This window comes from Neofelis nebulosa, chromosome 16 (assembly GCF_028018385.1).
Source record: "Neofelis nebulosa isolate mNeoNeb1 chromosome 16, mNeoNeb1.pri, whole genome shotgun sequence".
Taxonomy (NCBI): domain Eukaryota; kingdom Metazoa; phylum Chordata; class Mammalia; order Carnivora; family Felidae; genus Neofelis; species Neofelis nebulosa.
The window spans coordinates 48,240,550-48,267,185 of record NC_080797.1 but is presented as its reverse complement, the minus strand read 5'-3'; the positions used below and the strand labels follow the sequence as shown (position 1 = coordinate 48,267,185).

The window sequence follows — 26,636 nt, the reverse complement described above, 5'->3', positions numbered from 1 at the left end:
GTGGCTCCACCCACCTTATGCAGCCTCTTCCTCTTCTCCTGCTGTTTACCTTGAACCCTGTTACAGGCATCACCAAACGTGTGCTCTCTCAAATGTGAATACTGGGGTTGGGTTGCCCTCTCTGCCCACAATGCTTCCTTCTTATCTCATTGGTGCAACACCACACTTTCCCTTACATATGTGCATGTCTGCGCACATACCTTGTCTATCGGAGATCCCTCTATATTCTTTGAGACTCAGCTCCTAAGATGCCTCCTCTATGAAGCATTTTCTCACTCTCATAACCAAATTTAGAAACCTCTTCCTCTTCTTTGGCATTGCCCCTTCATAACTCTGATGAAACATACCATTTTTTTCATTGCAATTTTCTCTTTACAAACTGTCTCTCTTTATGATTGTAAGGTCCACGAGGGCAGGAACCATAGTTACCTTGTTACTGCTGTATCTCCAGCATCTGTACATGTTAAAAAGTCAGTGTTAAGTGAATAAATGAGTGACTTGTTGAAATGAATTGATTTTCGAAGTAGAAGTAGATTTCAAAACCTGGGAAACGTTTTTTTCTCACACTTTCCCATTGTTAGACTTATCTACCTGGGGATTTTTACTGCAGTGGGGCTCGGATTATAGTTATAGAGTGGTTAAGAATGGAGACTTTGGAGTCACGTTATCTAGGTTTAAAACTCGGGTCTACCATCTGCTAGCTGTGGGCATGTAGGAAGTCACCATCTCACTAAGCCTAAGGGTTTTTTTTTTGGGGGGGGGGGTTGTTGTGTTTTTGTTTGTTTTTACTTTAAAACTGAATTAATAATAGGGCCTACATTATAGGGTTAATGTGAAGGCTAATGAAAAAGGAACATATGGAGCCATTTGATGACTGGCACAGAGCTAGTGCTCAATCCATATGAGCTATTATTAGTAACTATTTTCCTGACAGCTTCACTTGACCCCATTATGTCACCATCACTCATGGAACCAAATGTCTACAGTCTGGTTCTCAAACACAGACACTCAATTTTAGCAGGTTTTGCATTTACCATAGTACTGGGTCACCTTGGACACAGGACCTTGGGGAATATGGACCCAGATGGTAGCGGAAACTGGGAGTGGCTTTCTGCTTCTAAGTCATGATTTATTGCCTAGAAACCAAAAGTAAGCATTGCCAACCAATCAGCAGATTACCTGAATTCTTCAAAACTCCCACCCTTCTACCCCTTTGCTCTCCCTTGCATTTGGAAAAAGGTGATTGGTGTAGGCAGCCTGGATACAAACAGCAAAAGAAGGAAGGAGGAAAAGAAGTGGGATATAGAGACTTTCAGGGTAGACTACAGGCTGTTTTGTTCCTCCTGTTGGCCACACAGGGGTGTACAAGAAGCAACCTGGATAAACAGATCCCCCCGGTGTGTATCCCACACATGGTTGGAAGAAATGCCTTCCTTTCAATTCTCATGCAGAAAGAAGGGGTTGTAGTCTCTGTTTCAGACCTGAGTTTCCTAGATGCTGATTCTAGCAGCCTCTTTTAAATTTTTTTTTTTTTAACGTTTATTTATTTTTGAGACAGAGAGAGACAGAGCATGAACGGGGGAGGTTCAGAGAGAGGGAGACACAGAATCTGAAACAGGCTCCAGGCTCTGAGCTGTCAGCACAGAGCCCGACGCGGGGCTCAAACTCACGGACCGCGAAATCATGACCTGAGCTGAAGTTGGCCATTTAACTGACTGAGCCACCCTGGCGCCCCTAGCAGCCTCTTTTAGATGTCATAAGAGTATCTCAGGGATCTTGAACTAAATGGCCAAGATTATAAATTGTATTCATTGTGTGCCAATGAAGTGAATGAGGAGTGACAAGGAAAAGAACAAGATAATTCCTCAAAAGGTTTCAAAGGCTTCATGGCAAATCACTTTCTAGAAAGAAAGAAAGAAAGAAAGAAAGAAAGAAAGAAAGAAAGAAAGAAAGAAAGAAAGAAAGAAAGAAAGAACATAATTTGGGGTTAAGGGTGAAGTTTTCTTTTGAATGTGCAATCTTTTATAATTATTTTACATGTAGCTATTTTAGCAATGCTGTCATCGCAGCCATCCTTCTGCAAAGCTCACCTTTCTGGTTTAAAGGATACTAGGTTAGAAAACAAGAATTAATAGAAAGCGCTTGGTTTTATAATCTATGCCCAGAGAGAGAGAGAGTGGGTTTTTCTAAATGGATTAATCAGAAAGCAATCATTTTGGAGAGCTTCTGAGCTCCTATACCTGGTCCCTCTTCCCAGTACCTGCTTTCTCACATCTTCAATTCATTCATGTTTTCTTATGAAGCAAAAGGTATGTTTGTTCTTATAATGCAAAGTCACTTTTAAATTCTTTCCCACTCTTTACCTTGTTTGGTCAGAAAAGAATTTTTGTACATTTATCCCATGGGAGGAATGTGGCAGCAGAAATCAGGAAAAAAAAAAAAAGAGAGAGAATCTATGTCTCTCAGAATGACTCAATTGAAATATAAACAAACAAACAGACAATTCCAAATGCTGAGAAGCATGTGGAGAAACCGGAACTGTCATGGACTGCTGGTAGAAATGCAAAATGGCACAAACATTTTGGAAAAAGTTTGTTCCTTCTAAATACAAACAACCACTTGCCATATAACTCAACAATTTGACTTTGAGGGATTTCCCCAAGAATGGTAAAAATATATACATAATATGCACAAAAACCTATCCACAAATGTTTATAGCAGCTTTTTCCATAATAGCCAGAAACTGGCAACAATACAAGTGCCCATTATGGATAAATATACTGCAGTATATCCATACAAGGGAATACTATTCAGCAATAAGAAAAAATGACCTACTGGGGTTCCTGGGTGGCTCAGTCAGTTACGTGTCCAACTTCGGCTCAGGGCATGATCTCATGGGTCGTGAGTTCGAGCCCTGCATGGGGCTCTGAGCTGACAAGCTCAGAGCCTGGAGACTGCTTCGGATTCTTTGTCTCCCTCTCTCTTTGCCCCTCCCCCACTCATACTCTGTCTCTCTCTCAAAAATAAATAAACATTAAAAAAATTTTTTTAAAAATAAGGAATGACCTACTCATGCATGCAATAACAGATGAATCTCTAAAGCATTATGTTAAAGTATTATGACAGATTCAATAGGCTACATACTATAAGGTGTTCTGAACAGGCAAAACTACAGGAACAGAAAATAGATCAGTGGTTGTCGGGGGCTAGAGATAGGAGGGGGATCACTATAAAAGGGACATGAAGGAACTTTTAGAGGTGATTTAAATATTCTATATCTTAATTGTGATGGTTAGTTACACGACTGTACTCATTTGTTAAAACTCAGGTACACCTCAAGAAGGTGAATTCTGCAATCTGTAAACTATATCTGACTTGAAAAGCTATTTGTATTTCTTTGGCTTTTGAGTTTCGAAATCCTAGGCCATCAAAAGTAAGAAAAAAAGATTCCAGGGAAGAACAAAGCATTTGGGAGAAAATACCATAAATGAAAGCAAGATTTCCCCACCTCTCTCACTTGAAAACAATTCCCTCACCCAAAGAGATTAGGGGTGAGAGAGGGGGAAAGAAAGTAGTCAGAGAGATTAGTGAGGTCTGGAGGTAAAAAGGTTAAACCTAAAGAGACCCCATGGAAAGAATTAGAGTTCATGTTCATTGACTGCCCAACCTATGACTGAATTAGCTCACATGTGGCCTCACCAGGCCATAGTGCTGAGGACTTTCCTTGGGCAGCAGATAGCACATCACTCTCTGACCAACCAGCTGAAATGATCCATGTTTGTGCCTGAAACGTTGCTCAGCTCTTTGTCCAACATACCCCATGTGGAGAAACCCTTTTCCTTGCTATTACATGAGTGACTGCCAGCCCCCATGCTCCCCACCCCTTGTACTTTGGTTTGACTGAATGAAACCATTGAGAACCTTCACTCCCACCATGAGATGTGAAACACATGCCTGCTTTAGTTACCTTTTCTATCTTCTAAAGTTCTGTCTCATTTACCTTATTGTTTCCAATGGAATGAAGGTAAAAGCTAAAACAATCTTTCCTTTCTCCCACAACAGTCCATAAATATCACTAGTCTCCTCTTATGTCGAGGTTGAAAGGAATAATTATTTTATTAGATGACCATCCTTACATCCACATGAATATTTGTTCATCCAACATCACTGAGCTGCTAGTTTTTCAACTGTAATGAGTCCGGGTACCTGGACTCTGGGAAGAGTCCTGGGGAAGGAGACAGACAATCTGGTAAGGACCATAGCACAGGCCTAGGTCAAGAACTAGAGGGACCCAGTGTTAGACAGGCAGCAAGAGGTCTCTGGGAAGCCTTTCTATAACTATACTTTCCAGTTCAAACCAGTAATTGCAATGGTAGCTCTGATCTTTTCTTCTTTGGGCAACCACCCACTCCCCTTTGTTAAATAAGTACTCCCTGAAGGGATTGAAGAAACTTCCTGAGGGCACGGACCCTGTCTATTTATCTCTAGCACAATGTCTGGCTCAGAAATACTTGTTGAAAGAATGTGTAAGTTTTGGGGGATATTTACTATTTGCCAAATATCAAGACACATGTAAAGAAATATAAAATAAAATATGCTTAGAAAATGCATGCAAAGAAAAAGAATCATTATAAAACATCCTATTCTAATTCTTCTTATTTGTCTAGTGATTCACATGCATTTTTCCACTTTGAAAACCACACATCCCTGCCTTGCCTTCACCACTACGATAGCAACAATAACCAACATTTCTTCAGCTCTGGGGTGCCAGGCTCCATCTCAGCTCTTGATGTACATTATCACACTTAGTTCTTACCACAACTTTCTTTTAGAGATCAGTCAGCTGAGCCTCAAAAGGTAACCAACCTATCCGAGGTCACACAGCTAAATCTAGCCTGGAAGACTGCTTTTTAGTCCCACATGCCAGTTAGTCTCCTGCCTACAGAAAGGATCTTTACAGGCATGCTCATGTTGAGTTCTGCCTGCCTCATGGCATAGCTTATTAGGGCAAATCACCCATAGGCTACACCTGGGTCTACCCAAGGCAAGATGAAATATGTGATGCATTGGACACAACAGGTCCAAACCAGTTATCTCTGTGGTAACTTTGGCCTTTCCTTTGCAAGATGGCTACCCACACCTCCTTGTTAAACAGAAACTCCCACAGGTCCTTCCTATAGGTAGGGCCCCAGAAGGTCAGTGGCTCTTCCTTTCCTCAATCCTCCTCCCTCAGATGGCTGGCATTCTCACTGGTGCTATTTCTTTATAATATCATGGAGATATAAAATGAAATGAGGGGCGCCTGGGTGGCTCAGTCGGTTAAGCGGCCGACTTCAGCTCAGGTCACCATCTCGCGGTCCGTGAGTTCGAGCCCCGCGTCAGGCTCTGGGCTGACGGCTCAGAGCCTGGAGCCTGCTTCCGATTCTGTGTCTCCCTCTCTCTCTGCCCCTCCCCCATTCATGCTCTGTCTCTCTTTGTCTCAAAAATAAATAAAACGTTAAAAAAAAATTAAAAAAAAAAAATGAAATGAAACCTGAGTCTTGGGTATGTCCTGTCACCATGGAAACAACTTCAAACCTGGGTGCCTCCAGGAAAAGTGGGTGCTGTTCTTCCAATAGCATTTGAAAAAAGGGACGGGGAACTAGACAAAGCCAAAACAAGCTCCTGCTGGGCTGGCAGCAGTTTCGGTAATACACATGGCATGTTCCACATTGGATTATGTCATCAGCAGCAACATTATCAACCTATATTCCTAATCTTTGACACTGTGCTGGCCTGGTACAGAACGTACCAACCAAATGAACGACAGGTCAAATTATCTTACTTTTGTGAAGGGACATTTTAAAGTCTATTAAGGTGGCTCAAAGAATATGGTAGGAAAAAAACAAACAGTAATAAATTTTAAGAACATACTGTGACTGAATTTTTGTTTCTCGGAATGGGAAACCAAAATTTTCCCAAGAGACTCCATTATTAAAGCCATAAATAAAATATCCCTGCTTGGTTGCTGTGCCTGCATGGCCTTGCTCTGGAGAATGAGCTCAGAATGAGAAGCAGGCAGTCCAGGGGAGGCTGGGGAGGTGAGCAAGATTTGAGACCATTCTGCTTCTTCTGCATGCTGCCTGCATATCAGACCAGGATGCAAGAATAAAAAGCAAATTATGCTTTATTGAAGACCAATAAAGATGGTTACCATGAAAATTATCAAACAGGATTCTAAAATTCAAGGATGTTTTTTTCTAGCTGATATCCTTCCTTTTTTCTTTCCATAAATGTACATACTCTGGAAGTAAAAGCAAGTGCATGGTGCAGGGACCAACTACGTGCCTGATCACCTAGGTGCTGTGTTCTAGTTTGTCTGCTCATAAAACTCATGACCAAGTGTTGGTGACTTAACTTCCTCTCTTCCTTTGTAGAGGTGGTGTGGAGAGATGAATATTAGATCCTAACTAGCACTATAGTGCTAGCAATACTCAGCCAAAAAAAAAAAAAAAAAGGTGACACTTGCTAAGTCCTATTTGATTGAGTCAATGTGCTGGACACATTATGGCTACTATTTGATCCTAACAATAACTTGAGTATGGTTGCTGGTATCCTTAAATTCATGGATGATGGAAAATAGTCCCTAGAATTGCAGTTACTTCCTCAGAGTGATCAATACATAAGCATGCAGTCAGGCTTCAAATCCCCATCTGTCCAACTCCAAAGCCAACCTTCTTTCTACTTTATCCTGCTTATTTCTGAGCTTGGAATAAACCATTAGCATGATTTTAATTCAATATAAATATAACTTAACAGTTCTGTCATAGTTTTCAAATAATTTTCTGATGCCTTAAAAAATTCAGCTTTCCCAGCTATCCTGTCTCTCATTAAAATGATCCCATGGGGCACCTGGGTGGCTCAGTCGGTTAAGTGGTTAAGTGTCCAACTTCAGCTCAGGTCATGGTCTGATGGTCTATGAGTTTGAGCCCCATGTTGGGCTCTCTGCTGTTAGCACAGAGCCCGCTTGGATCCTCTGTCCCCCTGTCTCTGCCCCTCCCCCGCTTGTGCGCTTTCTCAAAAAATAAACATTAGGGGGAAAAAAGATCCTGTATCACCTAGAGGGGAATTAGAAGTCTCTTCATGACACGCAAACTTTTAATCTTTGGCTTGTTCCAAGCTGGCCTGGAGAGTTAGCCCTGAATGGCCCCACAGAGATGGTGTGGTATGTTAGGGTACTTTAGTCACTTCTACGTAGGCAAGTTTTTTACTTTCATCATTTCTATCAGTCTGAACAACTGAACGCAACAACTTTTTTCCTTAAAATCACAGCCCTACAATCAACAGGCCTGAAATCATATAAAATAAAGGTATAACAATTCTTCCTGAGGTTTGAACTCTTGACTTCCAATGGAAAAGACAGAATTTCTATTTCATAAAAAAAAGGAGGGGAGAATACAAGAGGAGAAAACAAAACCTCCATGATAGTTTGGGTGTGTGCTTGGTCTGATCTGCCAGTAAGTTTCCTATTTGGTAGTTATTCCTGTTTCCTGAATGGCAGGCTGGGGCCACAGATTGGGAGGGGGTGGGGGGCTTCGAATCAGAACAAGAATTTACAAATCCTAGCTCTTCCATGAGCATGTTATTTATGCTCTGAACCTTAGTTTATTCCTCTGTAAAATGGAGTATTTGCTTCATAGGATTGTTGCAAAATTAAGCAAATAATGTACATAAAAATAAAACACAGCAGTCCTCTTCATTTCACTCCCAATTCAAATACCAATCCGTAATCATAACAGCCATTTTATTACTGAGTCCTTACTATGTGCCAGGCACTGGGCACATAGATTATCTTTTTACTAAGTGAAACCAGTATTTGAAACCAGGTTCACTGACTCCAGAGAATGCCCTGTGCCCTGCTCTAGGTTCAGATTAAAGGATTTATGAGCAATTATTTCTGCAGGAAACAGCTGCCCATGAGGGTGGTGGTTGATGTGGCTGGATATTTGGCCAACTAGGGAGAGCCATGCATAACCCTTTGTTCTCCCACTCTGCATAATTAGTACCACTGATTTTCTGCTCCCAAGGATTAGTTCCCTGACTAAACTAGGCACATAATAGATGTCCAAAAAATGCTTGTTGAATAAATAAATGCAAATAGTAAACTGATTGCTCCTGATTTAACCATTTACCTACCTTGTGTAGGAAGCATTTAATGCCAACCTCCTCTCCATTCTCCTCGTAGGGATACTAACATATTAAACAGATTTTGAAAGCTGTTAGTTCTCCACCGTCCACATTAATTCAATGTTCACCAACCAGTTATTAAGTACGTACTATTAATCAAGGGGCCAGGGATTACACATGGGATCTATTGCAGGGTATTAGAAAACAACAAAGCCTAGCTTACACTCAGCTATGGGATACACAATACCTTTCAGGCAGCAGTGACCTTCGTGGCTTTGCTTAAATTAATTTTTAATTCACATTCCCTGAACCCCTACTTATTAAGCAGTCATGACAGGCAGGCTAAGAAAGCATCCTGTGAAGAAGCCATACAAGAATTAAGAAGGCTGAAGGAAAAGAGGTGCTAAAATTTGGAACACAGTGTAGGGAAAGACCATAGGGCTAGGAAGCCAGGCTATGATTCCTGACCCTGTCATTCCCATGAAAACTTCCTAACCTCAATTTCATCATCTATAAAATGGGAATAATCAGCATTTGTCATTACTTTCCCATAGGATGGTGAGGACTCCTGGGATGATGTGAGGAAATGCCTCACTGCGAGGATCTTAAATGAGGTCACGTAGGCAAAGTGCCCAATTGAAGGTGTGGTGCAAGCCAAGCACTCCATGAACATCAGTGATCTCCCCTCACTTTCCCCAGCCTGATCTCCTGGACAGCCCCTGAGGTGTAAGAGCTTGAAGTGTGAGGATTGCTGGTTTGAAGCTGGTTGTATCTAGCACACATTATCTTTTCTCTCCTCCTGGTCTGCCAAAGGCAAACAAGAATGAAATGATAACAGACACATCCACTGAAGCAAAACAGGTCACAGGAATAAGATAATATACTCAAGGACAAATAAAAGTCAATTGCAGCTCAGCCCAGAATGCATAAGTAAAAATTCATGGGAAGTAGATAAGGTATTTCTTATTTTATACAGAACAGACTTTTAAAATAATTTCACCAATACGAAAACACACGAATGTGTACACACTTGTGTGGTTTTAATATCTTCTTTCTTCACTATTTAAATTGCTCAACCAAGGTGAGAACTCTCTAAGCCATGGAGAAAAGCTTTTGGAAAAGTTATGGTATAAAATCAAGTGTAGGCAAAAATATTTACTGTGTTAAATGAAGGCACCAGAATACAAAATTACTTACACTGACTGGTTATGCAAAGCTATGCATGTAGATGATCCTGGAGGCAAACAAAAACAGCTGATTTATTAGAATGGTTGAACCGTCACCCAGCGCCTAGAATCTAATATATGTTTCATAGTTGTTCAGTGAGTGAGAAGACTTGATTCTCCGTATACTATAACTGAATACTCATTTTCCTTTGTTAGCCAGTTATTCAGAGATAATGCTGCCTCTTTGTGACATAATTTTGTTTTTTTACAATTCTTTTATCTCTTCATTTAATGCAATCCAATTTCCCCCAAAGAAATTTGTATAAGCAGAAAAGTTTGGAGAGTCTAATATGGGGGTTAGTAGACAGAAATCCTAAAGGTCACTCATGCATTTCTGATACCAAAGATAAGAGAAACATTTGTAGATAAGCAGGAGACCTGATTTTTATTCATTAACTGGCCAAATATCCTTGGAGAAAACAATCCCACAGGGTCTCAGTTGACAGCTCTGTGAATGGGGTTAGACAGATGACCTCCTGCAGGCTTTTCAGTTACTTTAAATGTTAAAAGTCAAGATAAAACTTGCTGGGTCAATTAAGACTAGATGAGCCTTCCAAATATTTGAAAACTTTATTTTCTCAAATGAGCACCAACACAGATTGAAATATGACAGAAACAATGCACTTTTCTCTAATACTGAATAACTATGTACAAATACAGGAAAAAGTGAGGACAAATTATTTGAAAATAATTATCTTTGTTATTGAAGCAAAGTGACCTGAAAAATGCCACCAAAAAAAAAAAAAAAAGATAAAGAAAATAACAAAACCCAAACCCAACAAATACAGTTTGTAAACACAAGCATAAATAGACAGATTCTATTCTATCGAAAGATCGTCTCTGCAGGTTGGAAAAGGGAACCGACTCTCACTTTCACCAAAATGTTATATAAAAACATATGGGCAGATCCAATTTGGTGATGATTATAGCTTGTTTCTTCTTGGCTTTACCTTTCACTGATGGCAGATTTCATGACTGTATTTTGCTTAAAAAGATTAAACATCTCTTTCCTCCACCTTGACCACTAGTACGTTTTCTGTTAAGAGTCAGACTCTTAAAATATATAAGTTGATTGGGTTTAAGATTTCCTAGACTCTTCCTGAACCTGAGGCAATCTGATCTTAAAATAAAATAAGCTGTTTACCTACAAGGTATCGTGTATGATTTTACTGATGTTCTTTTAACCCAAACCAGTTAATGAGGTGGCTTTTACAACAAAGGGAACCCTACGGTACATAAAGAGTACACTCACATCTCAGAAATACAGATTTGACTCTGATCTTCACAAAACAACAGATTTCCTTTACAATCTGTGAAAGTTGAGCACACAACGAAAGAGGAGCAAACTGGCAATAGCTCCATGCTCAGAAAAACAAAATCCTCATGGTTTGCACTGTTGGTCCACTCAGAAACAAAACCACCAGAGAGAAAGAGAAGAAAAGTCTTATGTGGCGAAGGTGTAAACTGTAGATATAGCGTCCCCAATTAAAAAAAAAAAAAGAAAAAAAAACAGGAGGCACAATCCAAAGTGCTTTTTACACACACGTGTGCGTGAGTGTGCGCGTGTGCGCACACACACACACACACACACACATTAAAAACAAGATCCCAATTTGTTGGAAATTCTTCTAACAAAAGGAATCACTAAGTTGTTACTAAATTTGATTTTATTTATTTACTTTTCTAGCCAATATTGGTACAAGAAAATACTTCAATTCTCAACCTGGTAATGTAGTGCAGAGTCTGTTCCTTTGGGAAAGAAATGCAGAGAGGCATTGCTTTACTGCCTCAGTCCAGACTAACGTGATACAGATCTTTTTTTAAAAAGAGTATATTGATGATCACTATTTCCCTTAAAATATACTTCAAGAAATGCAGAGGAAACCATAGAATTTAAAAATGAAAATAAAAAGTGCTCTCAGGGGATCTGAGAAAACAGCACCAAATATATTATTTAAAAAATTAAATATTATTTACAAAAGTATATTTCACAAGCAACTTTTTAAATATATATATCCACTTGAAAATCTTTTTATAAAGGGGACACCTCTTTTTCACACAATGACCCACCAGTAAAGATTTACTCTATCCTATCTCCATGATCTTGCTGTCATAGGAGTTGGGGCAGCACTCAGTCAGGCCCAGCTGACAATCTGTGGCCATCAAGTTTGGCTGTATTTGATTCGTATCAAATCAACCCATCAGCAGCCTGAGACTAACATCCTGGGGGTTTGGGTGTAACCCAGGGCTGCCAATGCCACATGACCTAGGGCAGCATAGGGGAGATGGAACTAGAGGGTCTGCTGGCTAGATTTCAGTTGCAAATGAAGGCAGCTGCTGGCTGAGGTATAGAACTTCATGCCTTTCCTTTCTCACTCCTCCTCTCCCTGCCCTGCTACTCCCTGCACCCTGCCTAGGCTTTACCATCAAACTCCAATTCCCTGAACCTGCCAGGGGTGAATGGATGAGGTCTTTGGTTATGCTCTGAGTCAATAATTTGGTGAGGAAATTAAAGAATGAACTGACTGAGGCCATGAGTTGATGTGTCCCCATCACTCAGCTGCGGTCTCTCCAATACTGCTAGACATTAGGTAGACAAGCCATGAATGGAGATAAAGTTATAAGAAGCACTTTTGGTTTCATTGACACAAAGGGATAGCCTAATGAGTTGTGTTTTTTTCCCCTGTAGTTATGGAAAAACCAACATTCTACTCAGATCTTTCGCACCAAGTACGGCGCCATGCACCCACTGGATGCTCAATGGGTAATAGCTGAAAGAAAGAAAGAAAGAAAGAAAGAAAGAAAGAAAGAAAGAAAGAAAGAAAGGCCAGAACCTGGGTCTAACTGAAGCCTGCTCTGATCCATGCAACAGTCAGAGGCCTCATCCCCAAGGAGCAACAGTGGCACATGGGTCTCTTCTCCCTGTTGAAAATTCTAGGGCACCCCATGTCTGGTTTCTATATCACCACACTCCATTTTTAGTTTCACAGACAAAACACCTACCCATGTTTAACCCCCATTTTCTTTCTATGAAAAGGAGTATCAATAGTCAGGACTTTCCCCGAGCAAAGGGGCTTATCAAAATCCATAAATGAAGGCCACTACCTTCAAGGGAGACAGAAAGAGGGATCTATAATTTTTGTGCTGGCAAGCCAGCTTAGGAATGTGAAAGTAGAAAATGCTTTTTATTGAGACCTTGGCCCTGGGAGCCAGAAGACCTTTTTCTCTGGGAGTGGAAATGAAATACTCCTTCTGAACATCATTCTGCTTTTTAGCAATGTGGGGAAAACTTAACCTCCCCAGGATACTAAAATACTGAAACATGTGGACTAAAAGCCTTTGGGAACAAGATTCAATTTCTAAGAATCCTTTTTTTTTTTTTTTTTTTTAATTGTCTTACAGAGGTGGTCTACAGCTAAACCTGGAGCCACCTGGTTTCCTGTCAGTCCCACAGTTCACTACCTCCAGGGCATGACCACGCCTTTCTCGGGTCCCCCTTCTGCAATCAGCACACAGAGACAGAAAAAAGCATTTCCACCATGGATCACTCCCTAGAGGAATTTGTTTGAATTCTGGAAATGTTCTGGGTTGGCTGCTTGAATCTTGATTATTCAATTTTATAGATTCTTGCCTCTATGAACTCATTCTTTTTGTGACTTTTTAGGTGAATTTTTTCTATAGGATCAGCCCCCTTTCAAGAATGAGATACTCTAACATAACCTGTACATATCTTAACAATAATTACATTTTCAGTCTAAGCAATAAAATTAACTCCGTTAAATGAGTTTCGGTCATGCACCATGTACTGGCTGAAGTGTTGTAGAAAACACTTCATAGTGTCGGTTAACTGTAACAAACTCCTTTCTCTCATGAGCCTTATAGGGATTTGTTCCCCACTTTCCTAATATAATCAACTTTGGTTTGGGAGATGGGAGGTGGGGGCTAATATCAGAATTTATAACTTGATGTTTGACATCATATCTAAGCCCTCCCCACTGCTGGACCACTCTGACAATTTCTCTCCACACAAAGCATTCAAGTCCGAGGAGAATAGCTAGGGGCATGAGGAATCTACTGGCTGGGTTATCACTAAGCTCAAAGCCTTGGGACTTTGTTTTCCACAATCTACAATGATAGAACTGGAGAAAAACAACCAAAACTCTATGTACAAAGAATTGCTGATCTCACTGAAGCCATTGTATACCAAAGTGGAAATATACACTAACCTGTAATGGCTCAAATCTAAACTATTCCCAGCATTTCCCCACCCTACCCCCTTCCTTGCCACAATGCTCTTCTCTTATTAAGGGTCAGGAAAAAAAGGTCAGACAGAACTGCTAGCTGGTTCTACTTTTTTTTTTTTTTTCTGGCCCAATATCTGAGCCATTTCTGTAGGAGCTCCCAAACTACAGCCCCCTTTGTTCCCTGTTCTCAATTACTGATTTTACTTGGTTGGTGGTCAAAGCCTTTGGGATGTTTGGATCTTGCACCCATTGCAAAAGGCAGTCTCCCATCCTCTCACCAACAATGGCTGAAGAGGCAAAGAAGATTACCTGAAGGGGCACTGAGGCATCAGAGTTATCAAAACCATCTGGGCTTTGCACTCTCTGCTGCCAGGACACCCCCAGCTGGACCTAGGAGGACCAGGCCCCTGTCCCACTAGTTAGGGCGCATTCTTGTGCTCACATGCTAACCGGACACAGCTGGTTCAGGAACAGAGCTTCTGATCAGAGAGAATGTAGTCATGAGGTATTTTTTTTCTTTGTCCTTTTAGACAAGTCGATTATTTCAAGCCTAAGTTACCAGGACTCCAGGAGCAGCACAATTTTGTTCCTACCTCTAACGTCCCGTCCCCTGACCAGCCCTGGGACCCTCACGGCTCCCCATTTCCTTCTTCCTTGCACCCCCCGTGCTGTGCCACTGCTCTCCTGACAAGAGGCCATCAAGCAGCTCTTAATGAGCCCCAGGGCCCTTATCAAGGTGGGCTGCCCCATGCGGTCAGGCATCTGTTCCTTTCGTTGTTTTGTTTTCAGCCAACACTAGAACAGAGAGAAGCCAGGATCAACTCACAAACAGATACAAAGCAAAGAGACAGAGAGACAGCGATTTAGAGGCCGGTCACCAGAAAGACGGCTTCAGGGTGGGAGAATGCCCCAGATGGCAAGGCCCCTAAATGGATGGAACCAAGTGTTCAGTCACTCTCTCACGCTTGGGTAGAATGTTTGGTTGGATGGCGTTCACGTGGACACTGGGGTAGGTGGATACCCTCCAATCAGTCCCAGCCATTGTCCTTGATCATGTGTGCTAGCTCAATGATGTATTTGCCTTCTTTATATTTCTGGCTGCTTTCAAAGGCATGTTCCTAGGAGACACAAAGGAAGAGAAAACACACCAAATGACCAAAGACAAGTAGGTAACTTTTTTTTTTTTTGTAGCACAGGAGCAAAGGCAGGTCAATGACAGGGATCAGGACGCGCTTCAGCCAGACTCACTGGGAGAATTCTCACCATGCAAACATGCCAGGTCGCCTTCACTTAATACAGTTCTGAGGCAGCACCAGGACCTTCTCAACATTTACAATGGAGTTTAAATATTTTGCAATTTAAATGTTGTAAGTATTTTCTCAATATTTACCATAGAATTTCTTCAAGATCTTTGCTCATTTAAGTCTTTGCCCAGGGGCACCTGGGTGGCTCAGTCGGTTACTTGACTCCTGATTCTGGTTCAGGTCATGAGATCAAGCCCTGTGTTGGGCTCCACAGTGACAGTGAGGAGGCTGCTTGGGATTCTCTCTCTCTGCCCCTCCCCTGCTCGCACTCTCTCTCTCTCTCTCTCAAACTAAATAAATAAACTTAAAAAAAAAAAGTCTTTGCCCAAATGTCACCATCTTAGTAAAATCTTTCCTGAATATTCTACTTTAAAAGCACAACTTCCACCCCAGAACTCTCTCTTCCCCCTCTCTTCCTGTTTCATTTTTCTCTATAGCACTTACCATTCTCAAATATACAATATAACCTCCAGGTCTATTTTACATATTATCTCCCATTACTACAACATAAATTACATGGAAGGCAGATATTTTCATTTATTTTGTTCAATGCTGTGTCCCTTGTGTTTAGAAGACTGCTTGCCATATAATAGGTCTTCAGTAAGTAACTATGGAGTGTGTGGTGTGTGTGTGTGTGTGTGTGTGTGTGTGTGTGTAAAATCTTAGGGGAACTTGGTTTCAGATGCTAATCGGAAATCTGCTCTAAGGATGATGTATCTATGAAGTTTATGTGTTACAATTCTCAATTGTACTTTGTTACACTTAGAGAAAAGACACTCAGGGAGAGACCAAAGTATGGTGAAGTCAAATAGGTCTCTTTTTTATTTATCTTTCTGTTTCTGTGTCATGTGTGTTAAGTCTGTTTTTCCTTCACTGCCTTTCTCTAGGGAGAAAGGAGCTATGTGAACTCCAGGTTGAAGAACCCAGCAGCCCTCAAGCCCCCACTCCCACCCCACCCCCCACCCCAGCTGCCAGGCTTCCGGAGGAAAAACTCAATATAAACCACCTGGCCAATTACCATCCTAAATTTACGGCACTGTGGGTGGGCTCTCAGGCTAGTAAGTCCCATAGGAAGAAAAAAAAAGCCCTGCATAGGTATAGGATCAAAGAGATATTTTATTCACAGGCATAGATGAATAAAAATATCTCAACGTATTATCAGAAAAACACTGGTCATCACGGTCATTATGGCTAAGTTTGGTGTGCAGAAACAGTGGATATCAGCTGCTGTTCTGAGTATTCCAAATTAGTAAGTAGCTAAACCCTACTGTCCATAGGTTCTGGGCAGCATGTGTATGAACTATATCTTCTGTCCTAGAGCTCCAGGGATTTGGGTCCCAGAATGAGAGCTCAGACTTGAGTCTCTTGCTGAGAGAGGAATCATTCCACAAAGTGGAGAGGGGAGAGGCCCTGAGAGAGAAAGTGCAAACACATCACACACATGCAAGAGCTGTGGGCTCAGCAGTAATTTCCCTGACACTTCATTATTCCTTGACTCCGTGTGTGTGTGTATGTGTGTGTGTGTGTGTGTGTGTGCGCGTGCGCACGCTGTGTGATGTGTACACAATAGAGGAATGTGGTTCGAGAATACGACCTATTGTTCCATGGTAGCATGTTCAGGGTAGGCGGGAGGTAGAAAGAAAACTAGGAAAGTAAGACTATATCTCTATTGAACAACAACAAAAAAGCCAAAAGAAAAAAACATTTAATAGCCCCCAAGCCACAGGGCACTTGCAAAATGTCATAACTGGATTCCAGGGGACAGAGTACTAGATCTGACTGAAGTCTACAGAAACCCCCAGACCTAACCCCATTTCTGTTTCCTAGCACCAGAAGCATCACTTAACCACTTTTGTTTATGACTGAGAACTTTCCATTTATAAGACTGGGATAAGTGAAAGTACTTCACAGGATTACTGTGAGGGTGAGAAGAAATAATGGAATGAAAGCTTGGAGCACCAGCCTGGGACATGAGAGGTAATCAATAAATACTTGGGGAGATGAATGCTTCTCTATATCGTCCTGTGATATCACGATACTTGTCAAGCTGTTTTATGTCTACCTGTAGCTTTCCTCTCTCTTATGATGACTGTAAACACCCCTGAGGGTAAGGATTAGATCTCATTTACTTTTGTATCCAACACAAAGGCTTTTAATAAACCTTTGTCAAAGGAGTGAATCATTTTATGCGAAGTAAAGAGCAAAACCAACTAACTCAGATTTGTCTTCTGTCTATAATCCTGCACATCTTTAATGGAATAAGATGACAAAAAAGGTTGGGAAAACAGAAGGGCAGAAAATTTCTAGATCCTCAAAACCAGAACTGTGGCTCCCAGATCACCCAGAGAGGGCCAGTGGCCATGCAGGGGTAACAGAATAGCCAGGACCAGTTTTTCCCACAAGGAGCAAATCAAGGCAACTGTAGGGATCTGTGACCATCTTGCCATCATGAAACATACCATCTAGGATCTTTCTTTCTAATTCTGAACATTTCAAGGGAGATGTGAAAGATGGAATCTAGGGGTGCCTGGGTGGCTCAGTCAGTTAAGTGTCTGACTCTTCATTTTGGCTCAGGTCATGATCTCACAATTGGTGAGATCAAGCCCTGAGTCAGGCTCTGTACTGACAGTGTGGAGCCTGCTTAGGATTCTCTCTACACCCCCACCCCCCACCTCTCCCCTGCTCATGCTCTCTCTCTCAAAATAAACTTTAAAAAAATTTTTTTTAAAGTAAATAGACTTCATATTTTTAGAGCAGTTTTAGATTCACCGGAGAAGGCAAGGAGGCTTTCCCTGTATTCCCGGCTCCCCCTAATGCACAGCCTTCCCCAAAGTCCTGCAACCTACAACTGCACTCTGCAGGAACTTCTGACCACTCCTCCAGGCTCTTCCAAAGCTAACTATTGTCTAACTAACTGCAGGTCATATGAGCCAGCTTCACACTGACCCTGTGCAATTGACAGTACAGGGAATTTATGGCATTTTACATGGAATAAATCATCCTCCCAAAGACAGGAAGACTCATTTCTCAATATTCCCACAATGATAGGGCAGAAAAAAGCACATGAACATATTTGCCAATAATAAAAACATCTGCCAAAAATAGCAATAACACAAGTTTATTTTCATTGAACATCTATACCTCCTCTCACCCCGGTGAAGTGCTCATCCGAAGTACCAACAAGACGTTAAAAATATTTGCTCAGGGGCACCTGGGTGGCTCAGTCAGTTGAGCATCATCTGATTTCAGCTCAGGTCATGATCTCATGGTTCATTAGTTCAAGCCCCACCACTCTGGCTCAGATCATGAGTTCATGGTTCATGAGTTCGAGTCCCATATTGGGTACACTCCTGTCAGCAGGGAGCCTGCTTCAGATCTTCTGTCTGCACCCCCCACTCCAACTCTGTCCCTCCCTGACTTGCACTCTCTCTCTCTCTCTCAAAAATACATATTTAAAAAAATACTTGTTGAGTTAAACAGCAAAGGAATGAACGTCTAGTAGGAAAAGTCCATCCATGACTATATTTGACAGTGGACATTAATTAACGTTTGAGGATACCTAGCATAGAGCCTAGAGCCTGGGTAACATGTTCTGAGAACATTTACTGGAGCAAAGAGTATGGGCTCCACAGTCAGACTCCTGGACACCTATATCCTGGTTTGGCCACGTAACGGCTAGGTAACATTAGATATACCATTAACTTCTCTAAGCCTCAGTTTCCTCATCCATAAAATAGGGATTAAAATATGAACTACTTTCTAAGGATGCTGTGAATATAAATAGAATAATGTATGTCTGGAACACAGTAAGCTGTCAGGAAATGGTATACGCTACTATTATTATTATTATTAATTAAATTGAAAAGCAGGTGTGTGTGTGTGTGTGTGTGTGTGTGTGTGTGTGTGTGTCTGTCTGTCTGTCTCAGGGGCAGGTGTGAAGGAATGAGTAGAAGGGGACTATCAGAGAAAAGGGAAGAAGAGTGTGGTAAACAAGAGCGTGCCAGGAGTTGCTCTTTGGGCCCAGTTTCCTGTCCTGGCCTAAGATAATCCCACAAGGCTGTAGGAAGACAGTGGAAGAAAGAAATCTTTTAGCATGAGGCTCTCCCTTCCTCCCTCTCACTGCCAACCAGACTCCTCAGTACTTACATATTTCCAGCCCAGAGTGGTTTTGCAGTTTTCACAGTAAATGTCTGCAACTGCATGCAATCCTGTTAGCAACACTCGCTCTTCTGCAGGCCCGCAGCCCACATTAACTCTGTGCCAAGGGACAGAGAGAACGGGTAGTTAGTCACACATTCATCATCAGTCATTCAAGCTGAGCTTGCAGCAAAAAAAGAAAAAAAACAACTGAGCACAGATGCCTCAAGAGAAGCCAACACCAAGAAGGGCATCATTTAAGACTGAGAGTGGTAACAACCCTGAAAAGGTAACCACGTGGAAACATCACCATTGAAATGATTTTGAGATCTGCAAGTTCTGATTCAGTGAGTCTATGAAAAATAGTCTTCATGGTTGAGACTTTGCTTGGAATGTTTCTAACTAATGCTTCTAACCCAAGGGGACAAACAGACGGCCACACTGTGAAGACCATGAGCTGAGTCCTCAGCTCAGAGCTTACTGAGGACTGAATGCAGCCAAACATGGCAACATGACATCAGCACCATGTTGTCCCAATTACAAGGATGAACGAGCCCCATATTATCTCAAGCTGAACATGCTAGATTTCCATTCTCACAGTTTATCACGCTTGTGCGAGCTTCATCCTCCTTTCCCAAGTAAGAGGCTATGAATGATGTGCCCAGGAATGATGGAAGGCCCTACAGGCTGCAGTCAGGGAGACTCTTCACTAACTGGGCCTTTCCTCTAGCCTGAGCTCCTGCAGCAGACATCGGGGTCTGTTGTTTGACCTCCCCTCTTCTCCAATGACTCATGGTTATGACCCGGTTATGACCACAGTTAGACCTGGTTATGAAGCCTCCATGATGAGGCTCTCAGAATCACTTCAACTTCTTCTCTGTGAGACTATATAGCCCTCCGATCCTCTTATGTTCTTACTATGGGTAGTAAATGTATACTTTTTAGCCAAAGATGCTGCAAAAAAAAAAAAAAATATATATATATATATATCCACAAAGATAACTGGCTTCCAATTGTAGAGAATAATGTTCCACAGGGCTTTTATTGTGGCAGAGAAGGCAAGGACCAGTGTTGAATTAACACTGAGGGCTGCTTTTCCCCCACCCTGCAAAATTTGCATCAAACAACGGATGTACCATTCAGAGACACTTACACTGAGTTAAAGAGGTATGCTCGTCCTTGACTTCCTTGGAACGACTGAAATGCAAGAAAACAAATCGATAGTTAGGTATCCATTTCACCCACCCATTTGGAAAACCAGCCTCAAATCACAACAATCATGACCTTCCAGGATTGACACAGCAAAAAAAGAGCACTGAGCCATTTAATAGTCCAGCTGGCAGACAGCATGGGGGAGGACATGAGGGCAGAATAAACAGAGCTAAGAGTTTGGGCCAGCTCACACTTGGACTGTTTTCACTAGCCCAGGTGAGGAGATACAAAAACCAAACTCCACAATAGAATTGAAAACTTCTTCCCTCCTGACACCATCTGTTTTATTAATACCCCCGAGATAATCCACATTGGCCTTTCCTGGATCTTGGTTTCAGGCATCTGTGCTGGCCACAGCTTTCCTCTGAGTTGGCTAGGGAAATCAGTGTGTGCGCTCTTGCTTGCCCTCTTGGTCTAACCCTGCAGAAGACAGCAAAGAATCCCCAAGGCAAGAAAGAATAAACCACTAAACCTTCACTCCTCACTTCTGGGAGATTCTAACTGCTATGACAGTTACAATCCTCCTAAATTCCTTTTGATGTGTAAGCAATTTGATCTCTAGGTCACAGGAATGCTCATCAAGCAGCAATCCCATTTTAAATTCTAGCTTAAATATGAGCTTCTTTCTTCCAACTGAAGGGGTAGCAGGCAATAGGGGAAACATGAGCCAGAACTTGCCACACAGTTTGGCATCTACTTCCATTAACACAGGCCCTATCTGTGTTTTCCTCCTCTGGTTACATTGAAATGTCTGGCTGACATGAGCCATCCGTGTTCTGCATTGCTGCCTGCATTTTTAATGCGGTCTGACAATCGTACTCTGCATCAAACATCCCAGTCTTCTGTGAAAACCACTCTAAAAACAAACAAATAAGGGACTCTCTCATGACCTCTACTGCTCAGTGGCTGGAGAAATCCGGTGGTGGCTGGTTAATAGATGACCAGAGGGTAGGAGAGAACCAGACAGGACACAGATCACTGCACACCAGACAGCCATTGTCAGAAATGCAGGACTTTAGGGATCAGTGCTGCCAGCCAGAAAGAAAGACAAAATTTTTGACTTGTGGAAAAACTGCCTTTGGGGCAGCTAGATTGCTGGTTGCCCAACAGAAAAATGTACCAGAAGCCTTTGCTCTCAGGTGGAGCTCCAAGAAGCATGCAGATGTTCCCCAGCTGCTGCTCAGACCCAAACCAGCTTTCTTTCCTTTGGGTTTTGGAACATTCCTGAGGAACATAAGAGCTCCAGACTGGAACTGAACATGAATGAGTGTCCCAGCCTCAAAATCTGGAGGTCTGTGCCACGTGTTTGGAAGAGACATGTCCCTGTGACACAGATTATGGATTTGCACAACCTGTTAGTTCAACCTTGGAGCACTAGGCACCCAAGCACTGCCAGGGTAGCAAAAGCCTCACAATCTGGCCCCACCAACCTCTGCGGTCTCTTCTCTTGCTGGAGTGTCCTTTGCTCTAGTCAGGCCGAACCACGTGCAATTCCTGGAATTTTGCGTTTCAACAACTTTGCCCACGATATTCCTTCAGATGGGGAGGCTCTTCCACCTGACCTATGCTAGGCCTGGGCTCAGCTTCCTCTCTTTCGTAAGGCTTTCCCCGACCCCTCCCCCCAGAAGACGCACGTGTTGGCACCCATGTACTGGACACCTCTTGCTCCTTGTCTGTTCCTCTTTCTTAGTCCTTCACATACTGGATCTAATTTATCCGCTTATTTTCTAACTCCTTCACTAGATCATGAGCTGCCTGAAGGTACAGGCCATGTCTTCTTCACTGTCTCTCTGAATCCCTACCACACAGCACATGATCTGACATACTGTAGGTTTTATTATTTATCCCACAGCTAAATTGCCTCTGTTTGCCTTTTTTTCTTTAAACAGTTTTATTGATGTATAACTGACATAATAAAGTGTGCATATTTTTTAAAATATTTATTTATTTTTGAGAGAGAGAGACAGAGCATGAGCAAGGGAAGGACAGAGAGAGAGGGAGACACGGAATCTGAAGCAGGCTCCAGGCTCTTGGCTGACAGCACAGAGCCCAATGTGGAGCTCAAACTCATGAATCATGAGATCATGATCTGAGTCAAAATAGGACTCAACCTACTGAGCCACCCAGGCATCCCTAAACTGTACATATTTAATGTGTACTATCTGTATGTACCTGTGAAAACATCACCACAATCAAGAATATGGACCCAAAAGTTTCCTCTTGTCTGTCTTCATCGTATATAGCCTTTTCCTCCCCTCCTTGTCCCTTTCCCCACTCAGCCACAGGCAGCTGCTGCTGTCACTACAGTTTGTATTTTCTGTTTTCTTATAAATGAAAATCACACCCTTTGTAGGGTTTTTTGGTCTGGCTTCTCTCATGCAGCATAATTCTTTTAATATTCATCCATGTTGTTGCATTTTATCAAAAGATGCTTCCCTTTTTATTGCTGAGTTATTCCATTCTATAGATTTACAAAATTCCTTTATATTTGGTTTTTGATAAAGGATTTAGACTAGTCCACCTCCAAGTCCCCTCACAGCTCCAAAATTATACTTCTTATGATTCCATGGTTCTAAGTTATGGATAATCAGGAGAATCATCCTCTAAGAAACATTTGTTATGAACTTCAAGTTCAGTGCTTAGAAAAATGGGGCTATGGGAAAACAAATGCTAGAAGAAAGCAGACAGGAAAATGACAACACAAAGCAACACAGCTCCACCATCTGTAACCAGACGGATGGATTTGTTTATCAAAGAAATCTGTTTATCAAATTTGTTTATCAAATTTATCAAATTTGTTTATCAAAGAAATATAGATTATCTACTATGTCTAGGCATAGGCAGGAATGCAGGGAGAGAGGCAGCATTGTAAGACTTTCCAGGGTAGTAGTATTCCCAGAACATATACAAGACAATCAGGGTAGGGAAAAAACACTAAATTTTTAAACTATTTTTATCTCTAAAAACAAGCAAACAAACAAAACCAGAGTTTCAACAAACAGCCATAGAGAATGCCACTGGGATCTTCCCTGGGCTAGTATGTGCCATCTGTGTACAGAAATCTACAAGGAGGTGTGGGGCTCTCACTGAATGTGTGTGTGGCACTGACAATGGTACCCTTCAGCCTGTGCTTTTAGCATATTGTGAATACTGTTGTTTCTGTGCAATAGGATGACAATAGTGAGACTTAGCTTGTAAAAACAGGATATTTGAACAGTAGGATCCTTGCAATTTTTTTTGTAATAGGATAGAGCACCACAAAGAGGTTCACGCTTATATCAAAGTACTTAAAAATGTAAAGATAAGTTATGCCTTTTTCTTCTGCAAAAAGATGAGCATTCCAAGCTGGGCTTTGCAGTAAAAAGTAGCTGCCAGTAGTACGGTACTCTGCGATATTTTCCAAAGAATAAATTGGCTAAATCTGCCCCTTCAAAGTAAAGGTGACATTTTAACAGGGAATGGGAATGTAACTTGTTTTCAAAGGGAATTTGTGCTATGGAGAGAACTGGTATTTGGCAATGTTTTCATTTAATATGCTCTTTGTAGTTTAGAATTGATATGATTATATAAAAATTGATTCAAAACGAATGATATTGAGAAGAAAATGCAGGTGGAAATCTTTGTGTTAGAAAAGATGCTACCCCAGAAACAATTTATAAAAGAAAAAGACTGCTAAACGAACTTCATCAAAATTTTTAAACTTTTACTCTGAAAAATAGTTAAAGAGGAAAAGTTAAGCCATAGACTGGGAGAAAATATCCGGAAATCACATATACGACAAAGCGTTTGTATCTGAAATATATAAAGAACTCTTAAAACTCAACAATAAGAAAAAAAAACCCAATTTTTAAAATGAGCAAAAGAGGACATGCCTGGCTGGCTCACTTGGTTAAGTGTCCAACTTGGGCTCAGGTCATGATCTCACAGTTAGTGAGTTCAAGCTCTTTGTCGGGCTCTGTGCTGACAGCTCAGAGACTAGAGCTTGCTTCAGATCCTGTGTCTCCCTCACTCTCTGCCCCTCCCCCGCTCATGCTTTGTTTCTCTCTCTCTCTCTCTCTCTCTCTCTCTCTCTCTCTCTGTCTCTCAAAAATGAATGTCGGCCTGGATGCGCCTGGATGGCGCAGTCGGTTAAGCGTCCGACTTCAGCCAGGTCACGATCTCGCGGTCCGTGAGTTCGAGCCCCGCGTCAGGCTCTGGGCTGATGGCTCGGAGCCTGGAGCCTGTTTCCGATTCTGTGTCTCCCTCTCTCTCTGCCCCTCCCCCGTTCATGCTGTGTCTCTCTCTGTCCAAAAATAAATAAAAAAACGTTGAAAAAAAAATGAATGTCAAATTTTTTTTTTTTTAATGAGCAAAAGAAACTCTCTGCTTCTCCCCATTCTCCCCAATGTACCAGACATTGGCATCTTCTGGTACAGTGCCAGCAACATTCGAGACAGGATGGTGAAGGCTGGAATACATAGATTTGGCCATATTGGGTGCCTGGTCACCAGGGCTGCTTTTACCTCTGGCAAAGTGGATACTGTCACCATCAATGCCCCTTTCATTGATCTCGACTACATGGTCTACATGTTCTAGTATGATTCCACCCATGGCAAATTCCCTGGCACAGTCAAAGCTGAGAATAGGAAACTTGTCATGAATGGAAAGCCCACCTCCATCTTCCAGGAGCAAGACCCAGCCAGTATCAAAGATGGTGATGCTGATGCTGAGTATGTTGTGGAGTCCACTGGGGTCTTCACCACCATGAAGAAGGCTGGGGCCAAGAGGGTCATCATCTCTGCCCCTTCTGCTAATGCCCCATGTCTGATGGATATGAACCATAAGAAGTATGACAACTCCCTCAACCTTGTCAGCAATGCCCCCTGCACCACCAAAGGCTTGGCCTCTCTGGCCAAGGTCATCCATGACAACTTTGGCATTGTGGAGGGACTCATGACCAGTCCATGCCATCACTTCCAACCAGAAAACTATGGACAGCCCCTCTGGGAAGCAGTGGCGTGATGGCCAAAAGGTTGCCCAGAACATCATCTTTGCTTCCAGTGGTACTGCCAAGGCTGTAGGCAAGGTCATCCTTATGCTAAACGAGAAGCTCACTGGCATGGACTTCCTATCCCCACTTACAACATGTCAATAATGGATTTGACCTGCTACCTGGAGAAAGCTGCCAAATATGATGACATCAAGAAGGTGGTAAAGCAGGCATCAGAGGGCTCCCTCAAGGGTATTCTGGGTTACAGTGAGGAACAGGTTGTCTCCTGAAACTTTAACAGTGACACCCACCCTTCCATCTTTGATGCTGGGGCTGGCATTTCCCTTAATGACCACTGTGTCAATCTCATTTCCTGGTATGAAAATGAATTTGGCTATAGCCACCAGATGGTGGGCCTTATGGTCCACAAGGCCTCCAAGGAGTAAGAGCCCACTGGACCACCAGACCCAGCAAGAGGAAGAAGTAGAGAGAGGCCCTCAGCTGCTGAGGAGTCCTTGCCCCAACTCATCCCCCAACACACTTGAGAATCTCCTGACTTCCAGTTTCCATCCCAGACCCTCTGAAAAAGGGGAGGGACTTGGAGAGCCCTACTTTATCGTATATCATCAATAAAGTATACTGTACCTAGTCAAAAATATTAAACGTTTTAAAAATTTTAAATAAGGGGCGCATGGGTGGCTCAGTTGGTTGAGCGTCCGACTTCGGCCCAGGTTATGATCCCATGCTTCGTGGGTTCAAGCCCCACGTCAGGCTCTGTGTTGACAGCTCAGAGCTTGGAGCCTGCTTCAGATTCTGTGTCTCCATCTGTTTCTGCCCCTCCCCCACTCTGTCTCCCAAAAATAAACATTTAAAAAAATTTTTTTTAATTTTTTAAATAAAATATAAAATGAGCAAAAGATCTGAACAGAATTCCCCCAAAATAAACAGATAGCAAACAGTCACATGAAAAGATGCTCAGCATCATTAGTCATTGGGGAAAGTGCAAATTAAAAATACAATGAGAAATCACCACACACCTATTAGAATGGTTAAAACTTTTTAAGCTGACAAAAACAAGTGCTGTCAAAAATGTGTAGGGGCGCCTGTGTGGCCCAGTTGGTTAAGAGGATGACTTCAGCTCAGGTCATGATCTTACTTTTGTGGGTGGGTTCAAGCCCCGTGTCTGTGCTGACAGCTCAGAGCCTGGAACCTGCTTCAGATTCTGTGTTTCCCTCTCTTTCTGCCCCTCATCTGCTCACACTCTGTCTCTCTCTCCTTCAAAAATAAATAAACATCCAAAAAAAAAAAAAAAAAAAAGAATGTGTAGCAACTGGAATTCTTTTATCCATTGCAAAACAGCATAGCCACTGTGGACAAG

The 26,636-nt window shown here is 42.1% G+C and overlaps 1 protein-coding gene and 1 pseudogene across 1 annotated transcript in view; both read right to left on the bottom strand.

The window, feature by feature from the left end:
• The window catches only part of LOC131498065 (glyceraldehyde-3-phosphate dehydrogenase-like), a 141,676-nt pseudogene extending 115,131 nt beyond the window's left edge, over window positions 1-26,545 (bottom strand).
• The window catches only part of YPEL2 (yippee like 2), a 66,073-nt gene continuing 49,385 nt past the window's right edge, over window positions 9,949-26,636 (bottom strand). The window contains exons 3-5 of the mRNA XM_058704928.1: window positions 20,231-20,274; window positions 19,087-19,195; window positions 9,949-14,754 (exon numbers count right to left, since the gene is read on the bottom strand). Of these exons, the coding sequence (XP_058560911.1) occupies window positions 14,665-14,754; window positions 19,087-19,195; window positions 20,231-20,274 (243 nt within the window). The 3' untranslated portion in view covers window positions 9,949-14,664. The remainder of the gene's footprint in view (window positions 14,755-19,086; window positions 19,196-20,230; window positions 20,275-26,636) is intronic.